Source organism: Centroberyx gerrardi, chromosome 5 (genome assembly GCF_048128805.1).
Source record: "Centroberyx gerrardi isolate f3 chromosome 5, fCenGer3.hap1.cur.20231027, whole genome shotgun sequence".
Taxonomy (NCBI): domain Eukaryota; kingdom Metazoa; phylum Chordata; class Actinopteri; order Beryciformes; family Berycidae; genus Centroberyx; species Centroberyx gerrardi.
The window spans coordinates 2,167,501-2,187,800 of record NC_136001.1 but is presented as its reverse complement, the minus strand read 5'-3'; the positions used below and the strand labels follow the sequence as shown (position 1 = coordinate 2,187,800).

General features: G+C 39.5%; 2 protein-coding genes across 2 annotated transcripts in view; both read right to left on the bottom strand.

Moving 5' to 3' along the window:
• hgh1 (HGH1 cochaperone) overlaps positions 1-5,083 on the bottom strand; it is a 38,562-nt gene extending 33,479 nt beyond the window's left edge. Inside the window, exon 1 of the mRNA XM_071915444.2 lies at positions 5,036-5,083. The gene's annotated coding sequence lies outside the window, so the exon portion shown is untranslated. The remainder of the gene's footprint in view (positions 1-5,035) is intronic.
• A 3,081-nt stretch (positions 5,084-8,164) lies between these two features.
• On the bottom strand, positions 8,165-19,698 carry kctd20 (potassium channel tetramerization domain containing 20). Its single transcript, XM_078283382.1, has 6 exons — positions 19,595-19,698; positions 15,263-15,365; positions 14,950-15,070; positions 13,257-13,454; positions 8,822-8,932; positions 8,165-8,463 (listed from the first exon to the last, which is right to left on the bottom strand). The coding sequence occupies exons 1-6, from the start codon at positions 19,603-19,605 to the stop codon at positions 8,165-8,167; spliced, it is 843 nt and encodes a 280-aa protein (XP_078139508.1). The 5' UTR covers positions 19,606-19,698.
• Positions 19,699-20,300: the final 602 nt, after the last annotated feature.

Here is a 20,300-nt window from a genome sequence, read left to right as displayed (position 1 = left end):
TGCGCATTGCAAGAACTCATGCGTCATGACGTCAAACTCTGCATCTACGCTGCTGGAAACTTGCAACAAGAAGGAATGGCCGAGAGGAAGAAATGGTCCAAAGCGTGGCTTCATTTCACGAAGAAAGATGACAACAGTGCTACTTGTAACGTCTGTAAAATTATAATTTCTGTGTTCACACATAGCGTTTTTTGATGTGGAAAAAGCGCTGCCTGGAGTGCTTTTTGTGAGGAGAAATAAGAAGCGGATCACGGCAACGTCACCTGACGTTAGCTGAGCAGCTGCTAGCTCACTAACCTGCTGGTTAGCACTTCTAGCAGACAAAACAGTGTTGTGTAACAAGCAAAGGCTTACCAGATATTTCCAATACATGTCCAGTATAATCCATACTGCCTTTATGATCGCTGTTGCGGTAACGGAAATTCACTTATTACAACATCCCATTTCTCCACCGGGACTTTCACTTTCTCCATATTTGTTGTTGCTATGGGAAACGGCCGGCGTCTCTGTCATCACGATTGGTCGGCTGGTAAAAAGCGGTTCACGTCACCCGGCGCTTTTCTGAAAAGTTGAACATTTCTCAACTTTTGAAAGCGCTCCGCTCTGATGAAAAAAACGCCGGCTGCAGCGCTTTTCGGGAGTGGCCGCCTTTTGTGCGCCTTGCGGCCGCTTCCCATTGCTTTTAATGAGAAAAGGGCGCTGGTGGTTGGGGAAAAAACGCTATGTGTGAACGCAGCCTTAAGGGTGGAAACCAGCAATATGTTGAAACATCTTAGGGTAACCATCTAAAGATCTTATTTGTTTTCCAAGTTATATCATTTTAAGAAAAGGAGCATTGTAATTTATTTTAACATGTTCAAATGTTATTAGGCAGACATTCTACACTGTGTTCAGACTCGAGATAATAAAACAGCTGCGTTGACGCTGAAAACCTGTGTGGGCCTACTTTTTTTTCCACACAGAAAATTGATCGGGAATCGATAAGGGAATCGATAAAGAACCGGACCGATAAGCAGAATCGATAATGGCATTGGTATCAATAAAATCTTATCAATTCCCATCCCTAGTCACGATTCAGAGAGTCTGGTGTTGCTCTATTCAAAGGTGATTTCTTGATGGGAAAAACGATCAGGGGGACTAAAGTTTGAACCATTCGTGCAACGGTTTTTCATTGGCATTTCGGCAGAATAATATTTGTTGAAATCATTCCTTAACCAACAGATTGTCTTTGCAAAGATTATATTTTTGTCAAAAACCAACATTCTTGGTAAAGTTAGTAAATATCCCCAGCATCAGTGTAACTGAAAATAACATCAGCGGGTGGATACGTCAGTCACTAGTGATTGGTTCGGGGAAAATCAACACCCCCCCACACAGAAAACGGCTAACATGGAGGCAATGTCAGACTGAATAATGGAGTGGGAACGAAATGGCCATTTAGTCTGAATATCAGGCCCCCAGCCTGATATTCAGACCGAATGGCTATTTCGTTCGGGACTATGGAGATATTTTTACATACCCGTTTAGGCTTGGGCCGGTGAGAGAATTTCAAAACCGGTCCGGTCTCCATCAAAGTATTTGCCAAAACCGGTATTATCGACTTTTAACCACAAGAGGGCATACTACAAACACATGTTAATGCATTGGAAGAAGAGGATGCCATCATTATAAAGCCATGGAAGGGTTACAACTTCGTTGCTTGGTAACGACTAGGGCTGTCAACGAATATTCTAAATTCGATTATATAATCAAATTGTAAAAAAAAACAGACATTCGATTGTGAAAATTAATATTCGATTGTGAAAAAAAAAAAAAAGCAGCACTACCGCGGCTGTCTGCCTCGCGAGTTCTCGCGTGGGCCTGGGCCGCTGCACTGAATGCACTGCATGACGGACAGGAGTCACACAACATCACTTTCACTGATTGAAAATGAAATGTAGGTCAAGCTGAAACGAGCGAATAATTCAACAACAACCGTGTGGTAATGATGGCAGAGAGTTCACACCCCCCTCCGAGCAATCTAAAAAGCCCTGTTTGGAAATACTTCGGATTTTGGTCAGACGGCAAAATTGTGGAACCTCGAGATAAAGTTGTATCAAACTATTTATTTAAACCAGTATGAATATTACCTAACCTGTATAAAAATTAGGCTATCGAATAATATATCAATTACGAATCATTCATTTGATCTCGCTCCGAGAGACAGCGCGTTCTCAGTTCTCACTCTAGCACCAACCACGGCGCAGAGAGAGAGAGAGAGAGAGAGGTCTACGGTCTTTAAATGAAGTTTTACGGTATAGGACATTATTTTATTTGTTTATTTTGTAATGTGTAGGTATGTAGATCTTTTAAAAGACATGTTTATGTTGAAATAAATATACCTATACAAGTAGTTATGTCTCTCGTTGTATTGGTTTGCCCTCTTATGGACATAATGCGCAAAAATAGATATTTGAATGGTTCGAACCTATGTGTTTTTTTAGAAGGAATAATCGAATGTCATTTTTGGCCAATTTTGACAGCCCTAGTAACGACAGACTCGCACTGCATTTTGGTATACTTTCACCGTTTTAGTGACCAGGCTTGTTCACTAGATATTACAGTGCATTGTGGGAAATATATTCTGCACTCAAAATCATTCCACAATGGTCTGATCCCAATGTCTGCGCTCCCGGCCTCAGTACGGAGGCGCGTTCCCGTTAGGTCCACAAGGGTTCAGGGCCGTCCCACTGTGAAATCGGCAAGTGCGTGAGGCTCTAGGGCTGCAACTAACGATTATTTTGGTAATCGATTAATCTGTCGACTATTTTTTAGATTAATTGATTCATCTAACGATTATTTTCTTAGTTACATTAGTCATAACAAAATAAAAATTCAAAGCTTTATTGAGCTCTCAAGTCTTTGAGGAGCAGGTGGAAGATGCTTCACATGCACACCTTTGTTTATATGTTATGATAAAATAATATTGTCTTAGGTGTTGATAATACAGAAATGTATTGATGAATTTAACATTTTCATGCACGTGAAATGGTCTTTACGCATTTGTGGATCGCTTCTACAGATAGGCTCAGTACGAATTGGACAAAAATCCGCAAATAAATACACGGAAGTCACAAATGTCACGTGGTCTACAAACAAACTGGAAGCAATCCACAAATGCATAAAGACCATTTCAAATGCACATTTTTGATCCACAAATGCGTAGAGATCATTTTACATGCATTTTTTTTGCTCTGAAAATGTGTCAATTTCTACACATTTGTAAAACCTATACTATTTTTATTTTAAATTAAAATACAATTATTGATAATAAGTCATGCATTTTTGCAAATCATTCAATATGTTTGTGGATGGTGAAATATTTGTGGAACATGGTACACACATGCAGATTGTCTTCTGTGGGTCACAGTAATTGAAAAACTTCCATAGTAGAGCAAAAGACATTGTTGATTTTGTTATTTTCAAAGGATTTGTTGACGATAAGAAATGTATTTTAAAAACACCAGCCGTATCCTTTAATGTTGAGATTTTTCCTGCTGATATAATATTCATACTTTGTCCTGGTCCTACTTCTATGTGCTTTGGCAATAGGGCTGCAACTAACAATTATTTTCATTGTCGATTAATCTGTCGATTATTTTCTCGATTAATCGATTAGTTGTTTGGTCTATAAAATGTCAGAAAATGGTGAAAAATGTCGATCAGTGTTTCCCAAAGCCCAAGATGACATCCTCAAATGTCTTGTTTTGTTCACAACCCAAAGATATTCAGTTTACTGTCATAGAGGAGTAAAGAAACCAGAAAATATTCACATTTAAGAAGCTGGAATCAGAGAATTTTGACTTATTTTTCTTAAAAAATTACTCAAACCAATTAATCGATTATCAAAATAGTTGGCGATTAATTTAATAGTTGACAACTAATCGATTAATCGATTAATCGTTGCAGCTCTATTTGGCAATACTGTAAATCTACTATGGTCACGCCTATAAAGCCTCACTGAATTTAATCAAATTGAGAGAGAGTGAGACAGAGACAGATGGCTTTTCTCCCTTATTCAGAGACAGGAGAGTTAAGTCAATCTTTATGTAGCACGTTTCAAACTTACAAAGTGCTTGACACAGACAGACACATGAAAAAGGGCAGCAAACAGAGCCCAACACAGCTGAAATGACACAGAGCAATGTAAAAAGCAATTCATATCATATACCACATATAGGAGAGCCAAGAACAGTTCTAGAAGATAGGTAGTAGACAGTAGGTAGATAGTCTGCCTAGTTTAGCTAATTTGAACATTTAAAGTTTGAAGTTTAGTTTTATTTATCTATAAACCACAGGCACTTTATGTACAGTTCTTATAAGTGTATATATGTATAACACTACAGTCATACCGGTATTTATTATAAGTTAAACATAGTCAACTTCATGAGCCATTACTGTCTTACCACTGTTTATTTCCCTCTGTATTTAGTTTCACTGTGTTCTGATTTGTTCTCTAATTTTGATTAACGTGCTTGATTATTATTTTATTTACTATTTTTATTTCTTTCGCTTCAACCTCACTAGGTCAAATTCCTCATATGTGTAAATGTATCTGGCAATAAATCTGATTCTGTTTCTAACATTACCATTCTTTTCGCATTACAGCGGTTATAACTAGTTAGCTCAGTAGGTTAGCTTAAATGTCTCCGTGGTAGTAAAGTTAGTCATCTTGTGTGAACTCTCCATTATTCCCCAATAAATACTAAAAATAAGAAACTGCAATGTTTACCTAAGCTATATCCATGCGACTACGGTATTCTTCTTTTCTAGTGTTTGATTCAGCATGGAAGGACACATGTTCCAAACTGACTTCCGTGTTAGTGCGTGTTGTAACGTTACCTACACCTCCATAGAAAATCTTATAAAGACTTTTCAAACTTAAACAGTAGCTGGGCAAGGTTTTCCCATACAAAATTAAATCCTTAAACTCTTCCGTGATAGCTGGGTGACATGTTGGTTTTCAAAAAAGTTATCACATAGGACAAATTCTTACCTTTATATGACTTGTTCGGCTTGCATATCACTGTACTTGGGCAGCGCACTCTTCTTCTACGCCGCATTGTTGTACTCGGCGCTATAAAATGGGATCATTACTGCCACTGTTGGCGGCTGGGGGAAAAACATCTTCTTAAGTACAGTTACATACTGTATATCATATAACATCTGCTCACCTACGTTGTTAATCTCATCACTTGTTTCTGTGGACTACAGTATGTGGGAAAGACAAGCACACAATTGTCATTACAGATTAATGAACATAATAGTTATTCATGGCTACTTTTCCATGAATAATGGCTACATATAATACATGCTTACCATTAAATATGACAGCTTAATGTGGCTTAATGACCTAAAAGTAAGGTGTAATTGAATAAAATGTTTTCCAAGTGTGGTCATATGTCCTTGCTATGAAATAAAGAAAACATTTAAGAACTAACAAGGAATATTTTTAAAAAATGATCAAAGTCCAAATTTAGGCCAAAAAAAAAAAAGAGGGCTTTATGTGGCTTAATGAAATAAAATGTCGAAATAGAAAAATTCACCTTTAATTCATGCATCAGGGGGATAGAAGAAAATACTGTGGTGAAAATTTCCAGTGAAAGGAAAATCAATAAGGTGGTCAAAAAACAAAGACATCTCCATGTGAGCATTTCCTGGTTGTAATGTTCCTACAATAGCACTGTGGACAGCATCTGTACTTATATTATTATTATTATTATTATATTATTTGTGTTCATTGTCTCTGACAACAATCCACCAAAAACATGTTGAATGTACTTGCTGAAATAAAGTGATTCTGGTTATCACTGCTATAGCTTTATTTAAAAAAATATCAAACTAGCTATTTACATGCCTAAAGTGTCAACCTATTGTACAGTCCAGATTATCTTTTAATGTTTTATGTACACAAATAAAATATTAGCTGGAACCCATTCATACAAATAATGTACAAATATGTAAAAGCACTACTGGTCAAAAAGTAGAGCAAGAGCTTGGAGGCAGCAGAGATCATACATCAATAATAAAAGAAAGACTTGGATTGCTGACTGCTCATAAGTAATCAGATCCTACTGACTATCTTATTCATTGTGACCTGAAAGGTAAGAAAGATCCTAGAAATGCTTGATAAATTCAAGCCTAAGTGTAGACATTAACATAAAACACAACCATTATTGGCTGCTAAGATTTGAAATTGGTTAGTATAATTCTGAATCCACTTGCCACCATTGCTGGTTGACAACAAAAGTTAGTTTCATGTCCAGAAGCCTGTTCCATAAAGCGAGTTTACCAAATAAGCCAGGCTTCTTTCGGTTAGTCTGACTCATTTTCAGTTGATTCAGTTCCATAAAGCAAGTTCAACATAGTTCAAGCTCAGTTACTATGGCAACTTATGCTGGGAAACTAACCTGGTCCAGGGCAGGCTAACTGTCAGGCTAAGCCTGAGTTGTTGCTTAACCAGAGTTCCTGTAACACTGACCCCACGGGAAAGCCATGATTTTACCACTGACTTTCTGGCGTGCTGCCATATTATTTTACTTTATTAACCACTATCAGTCAAAAAATTAAAGTTCATAGAAAATCAACTTAAATAAATAATAAATAAAATAAATTATACAATGATAAATGATAAGATATAGACCTACGTGTTTAATTATATGGTATGTGATATCAAACATTTAGGCTTATGCTACATAAAATATGTCTCAATCTAAATTACCCCAATAGAATGACAATAGCTACATAAATAGTTAACAGTACAATTGCAAAAAATTATATTGACCAGAAATGTAGTATCTAAATCCATATGCCTCTATCCTCTATTTGCCCGATAGGAAACCATGTTTAAAAATGTATTGGTTAATGTATTGGTTAATACATTTAAAACAATGTCAAAAAGTAAACTTAGATGTGTTTAGTGGGTGTATGGTTTTTCAATCAATACAGTAAAGGTCTCTAAATAAGGACCTCAACCCATGTGTCATTCTTTGTCAGTCATGGCGTGTCCTTTCATTGATGAGTACTAGGTGGCATGGATTCAGACGCTGTTCCCCCCTCTATTCCCTCAATGACTGGCCTCCCCCTGTTCAGCTCCTCTGCAGGAGTTAAGTGTGCTGGTGGTGGCTGTTTAAAAGTTCAGCATTGAGGTGCTTACATTCATGATTTTGCATAGGCATACTAACCTAAAAACCTATTATTGGGAATCGCGAGAAAGTTTCAGAGCGACAGACACAGAGCGTCCCCGTAACCATAGTAACTCACTCTCACTCCTGCCTGCGTGCGCACGGCGCGAGAGGAGAGGGAGAGACGCAGAAGAGCCGCTGACTGAGATTACTCTGAGCACCATGCATGGGAATAAATTACAATATAATAGATTTGTGTATATTTCTCGCTATTCAGATGGTCTGAATAACTCTCTGCTGCAAGGTGCTGCTGTCTCGTCACGTGCGCTGTCAGTGTCAGTGTAATCGAAAGTGCCGGAACGCCGTTCCGGATCGTTCCGGCCCACTTTAACCCCTGCGTATATATTAAACGAGTGAACATATATACATTTGCAGCCTTGAGGTTTGATATCTATGTATTCTTGTATAAGATATTTTAATAACCTACAGGTTTTCTGTTCTTACTAACTGTTTGAATGCATTGTGCCCAAGATTTAATTTGGTTGTATCAAAATATTTTATTACATTTTAACTTAGTTGCTACTTACGCATTCAATTGATCAGCAATTTCTTGCCAGGCTTTCTCTCTTGTTTTGTTTATGGCAGCTGTATTACCTTTTTTGGTTATTATATGTTTCATTTCTTCATATATTTCTACTAATAAGCGCCGCTCGGTGGCCGTGAACATTGCCTCTCTCTCTTTACCGTTGCTTTTTGCCATGGTGTATCGATTTGATCCATGATCGACCTCTCGGGCTGCTTAAGAATGGCGTGCACACGCAATTATCTTGACTACTTGAACCTGTCTTGAATTAGTCTGATTGCGTGAACTTGAATTGAGCTTTATGGAACCGCTTTAGCCCCGACTGATTTGTTAGGTTCATTCAAGTCAGGTTTTCGATTTTAATCCCCACTTTTCTTAGCGCGCTTTATGGAACGGGGCCCTGATCATGGGCCCATTCTCAATTGTGTTTATTATTGGCAGATAGGAGTGGCTGTGGGCGCAGTTCAGGGCCGATCAGCCTATCAAGCTCGTCGACCTGCGGGGTGGGTGTGGCAGTTGGTCGGGTCGGCCTTTCCCCCAGCGAGGCCATCAGGTTGGGGACACTCTTGCTGCGGACACACTGGAAGTCAACATGGCGGCTCTTGCCCTCCTCCTTCTCCCAAGAGAGCTGGATGAAGGGCCGCTGGACGTAATTGTAGATGACCTCTGACCTCCCGCCAGGACGTCGCTTCACTTTCTCCTTACAGGTGGGGTATCCTGAGATACCGTAGAACCAGACAGCACAAAAACAACCAGTATGTATGACTGAGGAAAAGAATGAATTCACAACCGAATATCTCATTTTTAAACCCTTTGCTGCATTGGTCTGATCTTTTCAGGCTGTCTAAACTGGCAAATATAGGTTTCTCCCTGTTTGGGAGCCACCAAAAGACCAGTGCTACAAAGGGTTACCATTGAGATCTTTGGGACTTATGTAAATCCAGCCGAGAGAACAACTTGTCTATACGTAGTTATAACAGCAAGAAGCATGACATTAAAAGAGAGTTAGGAAGTTAAATGGGCCGATTTATAGAATTGCGTGGGAAGTAACAAGTAGTGGAGGTAGTTAACGTACCTTCAATTCCTATCCTGATGTTCTTCATACCTCTCTCCTTCAGCAGGGCTTTGGCCACATCTCTGTTTTCAATGTATTTGAAGAAGCGATACAGCTTGGTGCTGTACACAACTGGACAGAACATTAATGGAATGATGACCAATGACACAAACAACTGCTCACACTTGACACCTTAAGATATTCTTATGTAGCCCTGGCTAAAATTCATTTAGACATCAGGATGTAAATAGTTTTTTGAAAAGGAAACTAGTTCAAAATGTATAAATAGGGTTAAAAATATATATGGATGGATAAAATGTATAAAAATATAAGAGTCATAATCGTTACAGTTTAAAAGGTCAAAGGTTGGAGTTCATGCAAATGAGCATAGTTTGTTTGATATGTACATGAGCCAGCACGTGTAGTCAGCCTAACAGCCTAACTTGGTTTGCAACATAATATGTCAATCTTTGTTTTTCTTTTCTTTAATTGGAACGTCCTAAAACTAATGGCCCTGACACACCAGGCCATCGGTCGGCCGTCGGCCAATGTCGGGCCGTCGGTAAGCGTCTGTGTCCCTAGTTTTTGCGGTGTGTCCCGCACCGTCGGCACTAGTTGGCGGCTTTTCGGCCGATTGAGCATGTTGAATCGGCGGTGGAGCCCGTCGGTGAGAGAGATCACTCTGATTGGTAGTTTGTGTTTTGCCTCTTGATGATTGGACTGATAAATTCCTTCAACATGTGGAACTGAACAGGAAAGAGCCGAGCGAAATTTTTAAAATCGGAGGTTTCATTTATCTCCAGCTCTCGACACAGGTTCGGGAAAGCCCCTTGAGCCTGTCGCTGGAGTATCCATGATTTCACCCATTTAGTGCGGTTTCTCCTTATTTTTCTCCGCCTCTTCCTTTCTTCTTCCACAACCAAAAGACCAAGGGCTGACAACGCCAGTGCCATTTGCAACTTCTTATCAGACATATGGTATGGAGAGTTATTTCCCCTCACGCAGGCGCAGAACGTACGTGCTAGTTGGCCGTCGGGTGTAGTCTTTGCAGTGTGTTCAAGTGCAACTTTTTGGACCAGACACAGGCGACGTGAGGCGACGCAACAGTCGGCCTTCGTCGCCGCTGGTTCTTTGACGTCGGTTTGGTGTGTCAGGGCCTTAACAGCCAACCCAAGTCCATTCTTAGGTGGAGGGGTGGGGCTTAGTCGTAACGTGCTAGGTTCCCGGGCTTTGGAGAAATGCAGAAGCGAATTATCACCGTCGAGTGAACATTGGATATTGTACGAGAGCAATAACGTTCATAACTTAGGGGTTGACAACCAGTTATCCTATGGTTGGGACTTTTGTGATCTACAAGAGGTAAATACAAGTTTGTGTATTGTTTTCTATACTGTGACTAAAGGTTATAGTGTAAAAACGAGTTGTGTTGCTAATCGCGAGTAGCCGTTAGCATTAGCATTATAGCCATTAGCTTTGCTTTCATACTGTTAGCTTTGCATTTGAAGCAATTGATTAAGACAAGCTATTGCTAGATCGGCATGAAATAGCATATGGACTTGTTGCTTAACTGATGTATCTGATTCAGGAGACGGACATTTGTGACTGTAAGAGAGAGGATCGGGAAAGCTCCTTTGGACCACTATGGAGAACTGTTTACCCCCTGCTGGTGTGCTGTAGACTGTTGCTGCTGTTTATTCTGCGCTCTGACGGCCGTCCATTACCCAGCTTCCCCTCATCTACCCCTCTGAATATTCCCTGGATTCGTGAGTACTGATAAACTTGCACGTGCCTTTTCTTTTGATTGCTTGTGTGAACAAGTGAAGTGGCCATTACAGTTTTTAGGCCTCCACGTTCCCAAGCCACGACTCAGGCCTGCAACAGGGGTTTTGGTTTACCTTTTGGTTTATGTTGCAGAGTGAGAGGGTGTGTGAGAGTGTGGGCCCACAGTATATTGTTGATGTTCACATGGTAAAGATGCTATGCACTTGTGATATTAGAGCCTAATTAGAGGTAACAGATGAAGATTTAAAAGAGACTGGAAGGTAATAAGATAAACTAATAATTATTTTGTGTTTATTAATATTGGGTATTACTTCTATGGTCATTTATTTTATAAGTGACCTAAAGTAATTTTGTTTTGTGTACTTGGACTAATAAATACTTAAATTTGGTTTTATTGCAGTTAAAGTATACTTGTTGTGTCATGGTTAATCATAGGTAATTTATGTTTTGGGTAATGCTGTTTAAAAAGGGTAGATAAAATTAAGACACAAGATAAAAAACCTAATAGGAGGCATATATACCTTTATTATACTTCCTCAATCTTATTGGAGGCACCGCCAGTCGTAATAATTTATAAGTACAGGTAATAGCGGCATTAAATTCGAAACCGTACCCAGGCCCCGCCCATAGTACTATTCCACATAGCAGATTCACATAATATTATATAGCTACATGGGACGGGTGTTACACTTACACTGTTAGATATCATCAGTCTGTGATGTTTAATTCATTGCAGGTGGTATTTTGTGATGAAGTGTTGTAATAAAACAAGATGAAGCTACTCTTTCTCCCTGGGAAAGACTGCCCTTACACAGACCTCTCCATTACCATTGAGAACACCACTGTGTTGCCCTCTCTGACTGCCAAAAACCTAGGGGTGATCCTAGACAACCAGCTGTCCTGCTCTGCCAACATTGCCGCTACAACACGCTCCTGTAGGTTCTCCCTCTACAACATCTGCAGAATACACTCCTGGTCCAGGCACTTGTCATCTCCCACCCACTTCTTCTGGCCAGGCTACCCATCTCTGCCATCAGACCTCTACAGTGCGTCCAGAACACTGCAGCCCGTCTGTTCAACCAACCGAAATTCTCACGTCACTCTCCTCTTCCAGTCACTTCACTGGCCTCCCATCTCTGCTCGCATCAAATTGAAGACACTGACACTCGCCTACAGGGCAGTATCGAACAGCCCCTCCATATCTACAATAACTGGTCAGGTTTCAAACTCCAGCTCCGCTCCTCCACCCTTGCAGGTCGCCTAGCCCCTCCATCGCTACATCGACTCTGAAGTCGCTCATCCCAGTCGTGACTCTTCTCATCCCTGGCACTACAATGGTGGAATGAGCTCCCCACTTCTGTCAGAACAGCTGAATTGTTACCCATCTTTCGCCAGAGACTGAAGACACATAACTTCAGGTTACACTTGTATTAACCTATCCATCATGATCTTCTTCCCCTTCTACTCTTATGTACTTATTGCAAGTCGCTTTGGACAAAAGCATCTGCTAAATGACATAATGTATAATGTAATGTATAATGTAACTTCTTTGGTGTACCCACTTTCCTTCAACCTGCCTTGTCTACTTCTACTTCAGTTAATGATTTCTTAGATTTCCCGGAATGACTTTCGCCCTTACTCGAAACACAACAAGCCTTGTAGCTGCATTGCATTCTAGTCTGTTGAGGCTGTCAAATTGGTATATTTGCCTCTTTTATGATGGATTTCTGTTGCACGTTGGTGCAAAATGGTGGCTCTAGAAAGAAGCCCATGCTCCCCTCTTCTGAAGGGGCTGACACCAAAATATGATCTGAAAAATGTTCTGCTATCAAACTTCATTGTAGCTGTGTTGAAAATATCTCGACATGATATCACGTCATCTACGTTTGGCTGCTGCCTGGCGCAGTTCTTAATGGTAGTGAGCATTTTTATATAAAAATATAGTATATATATATAGTCATAGCCTGAATAATTTCAGATTTTTCCCATTAATGTGCTAAAGGCAAGTTTTCAATTCAATCTTAATGCAGCATTATGCCAAACAAAATTGAATTAAAAGTGCACAGTATTTAAAGGTAATGCCTTAGTAGAAAGACGTGAAAGGCTGAAAAGTCCATGGCCAGATTTTCTGCCATAATAATGGGAGGTGTCAAGAACCAAGGTTTTAACACTTCCAAAATCCCGAGTGTGCACACTGAATAGTCTGAATTGGAACAACTCAAACCTGCTTATCTCAATCTGTGGGAGTCCCGAATTTCCCCAAGGGGATTAATAAAGTGATATCTTATAATTTTATACAGTCTGAATTGGGTCCTATGTTGTTCTGAATAAGGGCATCTGCTGAGTGACTGAGGTTTGTAAACTGATCTCAAATTTAAAGTGGATAAAACATAATTCTGTACACAATACTTTTTATTTGTTTCAACATAGATTTCCTAGTTGTAACTTCCAACATATTTGTGATAAATCAGATATAAACAAAGGCCTCCTACCTAAGAAAGGAAACATCTACAAATCAGCCCACAGGGCATACCCCCATAGAATATATACCCGCCAAAGAAAATATATAATATATACCCACCAAAGAATATATTTGGACACACAAGATCTCCGGCTGGGTCACTCTGTTACTGTGCAAGGATTTATTAATATTTGTAATAGGCATACTACTCACTCTGTGAGTACTCTTCTCCCATAGGTGGTGGGTTATCATGATCCCAGTCTACCGAATCTTCATCAATCAGCACCACAATGTGACACTCCCTCTCTCCCTCCTGGGCACTGGACACCATCACTGGCACAACCAGTTCTTCCAGGAAGCTCTCAAACTGCCGCCTGGCACCGTCATTGGACAGCTCATGGAGCAACGCACCTACAGAAACAGGAGAAATTCTTTATTTTACCAGGCAGGGCCAATTTAGAGCTGACCTCGGTTTTGCACCTTGGAACAATATGCATATACATGTACACTACATACAATGAACAAGTGAAAACTAGCTTAGTGCTAGTTAGATGCTTGCCACATGTGGGCTTAGGCATGTCAAACGCCAATTGCAACGAAGACCCAACATAAGCAGGCGCGGCAATATTTTATGCATGTGCTTGTCAACCTGGACCTGAACTTGGACTTCAACATGAACCAATAACCTTAGAGGAAATCAGTACATCTTGGATTCTCGCCACCTAGTGGCAAGCATCAAACGTGAGAAATGTAAAACATTTACAGCTCCACATAATACAGACATACACGCTACAAAGAGACAAACACAATACAAGAGGAACATTATGAAACATGCACATTCCTTCATCATCTAACAGTGACATCAAAGGATATGAGAGTCCCATTTAAGGGAGCCTTGTAATTCATTCCACTTATGAGGTGCATAAAACATAAATGCTGACTTGTTAACGTGTATCAAACTAATGAATTCCGATGGTAAAGTATGGGGCCCTTTCATTTGGAATTTTAAAAGTGATGAAATGTAAATGTGGTTTGTTAAGGAGAGCATTGTAAATACACAGGAGGCAATGTTTACCTCTTGGAGTGGTAAATGATGGCCACCCTTCTGTCTCATAGAGAATTCAATGATGTATTCTTAAACTGTATCCTGTGATACAGGATTTGATGTTACAGTCCTTTGTGGCATAATCTAGGGTACGCATTCATATAGAGGCCCAGAGGACATCAGGCTACACCGCCATAAATCTACAGGACCATCAGACATGGCAAGATATGAATGTTACATGTAACCCTTACCCTAACCCTAACCCTGTTGTTCTGAAGAAGGGCATCTGCTGAGTGACTGAGGTTCATAAACTGATCTCAAATTTAAAATATATATATTTAGATATGAATGTTACCGGTTCAATCTGCATGTAGCCTACTATTCAAAGTATGGCATTGTTTATGTTTTAAAAAAAACCGCAATTCTCAACATGAGCTTTAAAAGATAATTTTTAATCTAACCAGATCCTAGGTAGACCTAGTTGTAACAGTGAGAGACTCTGAGAGATTATTATTATCCTGCTTTCAATGGCCAGTTTTAGTGTCCCATGATGCTATACAGTATATATTTTATTCTATTTATAAATGTGTTTCAGAGGCTTTTCCATCCTGCAGTTTAGGGGAAACAATGACAATGAATAGTTGTGATTTTTTCAACACAAAATAACTATTATTGGCAGCATCAATCCAAAAATATCAGTATTGGTATTGCCCTTAAAAACCTGTATTGGTCGACGCCTAGTTACATTGTGCAATTATTTGACCAAAATGCAGAGATATAAAGTAGCCAAAAGTAGAGTAAAGTAAAAGCCCCCAGGTTTGTGCCACATAATATTACTATAACATAAAGTGAATTACTCACTGAGGTCTTGACACCTGACAGTGCTGTAGTCAAAGTTAATACACAGGTAATCACAAGCCTCCCTCAGCTCAGCCACCGACACCCCCTCTGGACACCGCAGGATGCCCCCCCTGTAGTAGTCCTGGGAGACAGACAGATACAAAGAGAGAAAGACAGGATGTAAATAGTCAACTCACCTTAAAAAAAGCATACAGTCAGATGAAAAAGATATTTATGCAAATTCTATACGATGTGAAACAAAAGTCACACAGATCAAAGCGTCACCTCTAACTCTTAATCAACACATCTTAATCCTATAAGAGGACCAACTCACCAGAACCACTCTGAAGATGCTGGCTCCAATGCCCTCTGCTATCTCATACTCTCCCTTGGTGTTGGGCCGTGTGAAGTTGTGCTGTCGACCTGGTCCAAACATCCTAAAGAGGTGAATTAGCATGCCAGTCTGCTCTACCCTCAGTGGCCACTTTATTAGGTACAGCTCTCCATTTACAAAAACAGCTGGCTCTGGCTCCTCCAGACAGTGAGTCATGTATAAATAAACCATCAGTATGCAGCATACAGACAGGGTAGAGAGGGGTTACTGTTCCACTACATGATGGCAGGTTAACAGCATGAATCCTGGTTTCTGTTAGGACATACTGCTGGCAGGTTAAAGCATGAATCTATGGATCCATCCTGCCTGCTGTCAACACTAGAGCCTAGTGGTGGTGGTGTAACAGTGTGAGGATGTGTTCTTGGCTCACATTAGGCCTGTTCGTACCAATGGAGCATCATTGGAATGCCACAGTGTACCTATACTTTTTCAAAACACAGTACAAAGTGCTTAACAATCAAATAAAATGAAACAGTATTATGATAAAATAAGATACAACAAGTAATAGCCTGGGACCAGACCTGATGGAGCTTTTAAAGTGATCATAAAATCTTAATTGTAAACCTTAACAGGTAACCAGTGAAGAGATGCCAGAATTGGAGTGATGTGATTTTGCCAAGCTGGAGACGTGAAAGAGACTTTTGATTTATAGATAGATAGATGCATTTATTGGTCCTTTTGGAAATTTGTCGTGTGCCATACAGCAATGTCAGACAAATAAACAGACAACTACAATGACAGCAACAACAACAACACTACCACCTCACCGCAACGAGTTACGGCAGTCTCAATGTGAAGAAATAAAAGAACCTAAACATTGCTGCTGACCAGGTCCATCCCTTCATGGCCATAGTCTAGCCTTTGTCAAATGGAAACTTCCAGGAAAAACTTCAGGTTGAGATTTAAGATTAAGATTTCTTATTGATATTGTTAAATTCCAGACAGGTTTTAGTTGCCTTTTTTCAGATTACCCTTCTCTAATGCACTAATGTTGGGTAGCCAAGAGTCACAGCTGTGGCTATGTTGATTATTATTGCACTTAAAGGTGACCCTAACAATCAGAGGTTGTAAGTAGTATATAACAAAATGGATAAACTATAACCTCCAATCTGTGATCATCATAAGACAAACAACCACCAATAGAAACATAGATAATTTCTGCTTTCTTTCACTTAAAGGAGAATACCGGTGTCATTTAAAGTTATAGCCCATTTACCAAGGGTGGAAGCAATTAATTACATTTACTGCAGTTACTGTAATTGAGTAGCTTTTTTGTTTTACTTTGTTTGAGGTTTTTTTTAAGTCAGTAATTTTACTTTTACTTCAGTACATTTTTGCTGAGGTATTGTACTTCACTACACTTTACTTTTTTTTTTTCACATCCATTAAAGAGTACTTATAAAACGGATAGTTCCGGTCCTTGATTATGATTGGCTGAGCTGCGTTCTAAGCCGTTTGAAAAAACTCTATAAACACACACCTGTGACCGCATCACATCAGTATTACTGCGCCAAACAAATTGTCCGTGTCTGCGTCTGTGTGTTGCTTGGCAACCATTCTGCTAAATGTCGCTGAAGAACTACATTGCTTGGCGGAAGAATGATTATTTGTTATCAATAAATTATTGCATTTTTTTGTTGCTGTGTGTTTATTTTATGAAACCTTACCAGGTATATGTAGTAACCGTTTTATAAAAGCAATAAGCCCCAAGAACAGCTAAGGGGCGTTGTTAGGCACTCCGCTCCGCGTCGTGCCTAACAACGCCCCTTAGCTGTTCTAAAATCACTGTAAACCACGGCCTCTTGGGGCTTATTGCTTTAATATATTGTGGCTCTCCATAAGCAACAGAAACTGGACCAAAATAAATTGACAAACTGTGGAGCCATTCACAGTGAATGGTCAGTCAGCAAAGAGTAATTTGGCTTTACTGTGTTTATGCACTAAATGGTCTAGTTTGAACTCACTCACTAGTTTTGAACTCTCATCATTTTAGAATCACATGGAAAAGATCACATCTAACAATGCTCTCTTTTCTAAAAAAAATAACTCTGTAACTTTTACTCTAGTACATTTTAAATGAGCTACTTTTTATTTTTACTTAAGTAGACTTTTTACACCAGTACTTTTACTTCTACTTAAACCAGCAATAAGCAATATCAGACCTTATAACCAATCCTGAACCTAATATGTGCTATGTGGAGATTTCATTGAGACATAATGAAACCAATATCCACATACGGTGGATAAAAGGTGGTTAACTCTCTTCTGTAGATAAAAGGGTGACAAACTGGGTTTAGGTGGGTTTACATTCTGCCACATCCCTGGTTGCAACAATGCCTTCTTAGTTTACAAGAGGATAGATCATGGTTTGATATTAACTCAGATAGCAGGTTAAGAGTAGACATTGGGCCTCATGCAAGAACCACTCGTACGCACAGATTCGTTCGTAAATCACTTGTACGAGCGATTTACGAGAACTTGCCGCATTCACCAATTTTCTCGTATTTAGAATTTTCTCTTAGGTACGAACAAAATTTACGAGTGGTCCAGACCTGTCGTACGAGTCACGTACAATCAACCTGCCATTCTCCAAAGCAAAAAAAAAACTTTGTTGTTGACTAATGGATTGTATCTCTGTCACTTTGAAGAAATGTTGAGTTTGAATATGTAAATGACTCTGTAAAGTAATGTATAATCATGTTGAGATTAACCAGTACAGTGGTTATAGTCATAGGAAAAATAGCAAGGGAGCACTGTTGGCTTTTTCAAAAGAAGGTAGTGCGTAATTTATTTTACCAGAGCCGCATAAAATCTCATAAGTAGGCTATCCATCTGGGTTACATAGTAGCCTATAAGTGCGCTCAATACAAAGACAAAACAAAAAACACTAATTTGCCAGGTTATTTGACAAACATTCAGATGAGACAAAGGCAAGGTTAGATTGTATTGGGGGAAATACATTATAGAGGGAGATAAATCTGATTTCTAGGCTATTTTACTCCAGTTGATAACGTTAATGTGGGTGCAAGTGAATCTAAACTTTAAAAAGAGAAATGGCTTTAGGTTTTACCAGGTTGAGGTGCAAGTCGCTGTCCAGGGCGACAGCTATATCGCCAATTATGGCAGCTATAGGCTTATTCTTTCATCTGTCTGTGTAACGGAGAATTCCTCCTGGCCCTCCTGTTATAGTCATGGATCGCCTTGCTTTTTGCATCTACTTTCATGTCAAGCCATTTCTTTTTCTTTTTTTTTCTGTGACTGTGCCCTAACGACAAATCACTATAGTCCTATAATATTCCTATAATACTCCGATATGGACTTAGAGTGTCTGTGGTACTCAATAGTGAGTTTATACTGACCTTATCATGGTATTTTTGTCTTCTGTAGTATCACTATAATATTCCTATAGGGAATTAGCTTTGTTGGGATATTTATTTAGTATTCATCTAAAATGTATAGGAATACTATAGTTGATTTTCGTAAGGGAACGCACAACAGACACACAACACTGCATTAACAGCACAAGTTATTTTCTCCCATTCCTTGGCTTTAGCAGGACCTTTGATTCCACTATTGAATTATATTAAATATTATATGCTTTGGTTGACTTATTTCTGATAGTAGGACTTCAGTCTCAGAGCTGGTAGACTTCTCCTTAGTCTTCCGTGTCATTTTTATGAATGAAGCTTCCCGACATATGGGCCGGACGCCTAACCTTATATAGTATTATAGGGGCGTCAATTATGCTAATTGACTATTCTCGTGAACGCGCGTTCATTTAGAACAGGTGGAATTCATCATGTTTACGCAGGTCATTTACGACTGTTTTCTGAAGATACGAGCGTTTGGTGAATCTGACGTGGCACACTCGTACGAGTCCACCTCACGAAAAAAGTACAAGAAATTTACGATAAAAATACGAAAATGTTCTTGCATGAGGCCCATTGTTTCACATTCCAGATTCACAAATATTTGCTGACAGCTAATGGCTTTGGAGTTGTAGGCCTACAGACTTTGTTGATGTTACAAATTGGACACTGCCTTGGTCAATTTGATATTATAATGACATGGTCATTCCAGGGCAAAATGTTGAGTTTGAATTTGAATTTGTAAATCTGCCCAAATGGTATCCATGCATCTTGTATACCTCTTTTCTATTGGTGAGACTCTTTTATTTAAAGGATTGTCTGCACCAGAGGATAGAGGCCTTTCATGACACACATGGAAGGAGCAGGCTATTATCCAAGCATTAACTGGCAGGTCTTACTGTACCTTCCTAGCATGGTGTCAGGATGGGCAGTGAACAGGGCAGGGTCCACTACAAAGTGGGTACCGTCCACCACTAGGGTCACTCTCTCAGAGGCAAGACGAGACGAGGGACTGGAAGGCACCATGTCACCTTCACTCTCTGGACCAGACGTCTGTCATAAATATCACAAAACTCCATCATCCAAAAGAAATGCAACTGATGTTAGTGGTGGACAGGGAAATAAACATGGGGGAAATAAAAGTGTCTTCAAGTTAGTGAAAAACCCTAACCCTAACCCTAACCCATACATGTATACTGTGACAATGACCCCCTTTACACCTGGTTTTAACATGGTTACTGGGTGATTAGATTGTATTCAGATAGAACAAAAACACATCAAATCCAGGTTTAAATGCACCCAAGACCCATTGAAGATCTGATCACCCAAACCAACTCTGAAGATTATCAGAGACATTTGGACACATTAACAACAAAGTGCAAATGCAAAGTCAAAGGAGATGTATTTTACTGTCAGGTGTAATTGTAATCCAGCTAAAGCATATCTTGACACAATCTGAATACGAGACGCAACTCACAGCTCTACCCACTGGCTAACGATGTCCAACTAAAAATTGTCTGGGTGAATACCCAGTTATACATATTACGTTGCCACAATGTTGTGACAATGTAATCAGACATCCAAAGATTGATTGTGGCAACATAACAACT

Coding starts and splice junctions, on each gene's coding strand:
- kctd20 (XM_078283382.1), bottom strand. Junction 13,455..14,949: donor TGTCAGGTGTCAAGACCTCA/GTGAGTAATTCA, acceptor CTGTTTCTGTAG/GTGCGTTGCTCCATGAGCTG. Junction 8,933..13,256: donor GGGAGAAGAGTACTCACAGA/GTGAGTAGTATG, acceptor TGTTCTGTCCAG/TTGTGTACAGCACCAAGCTG.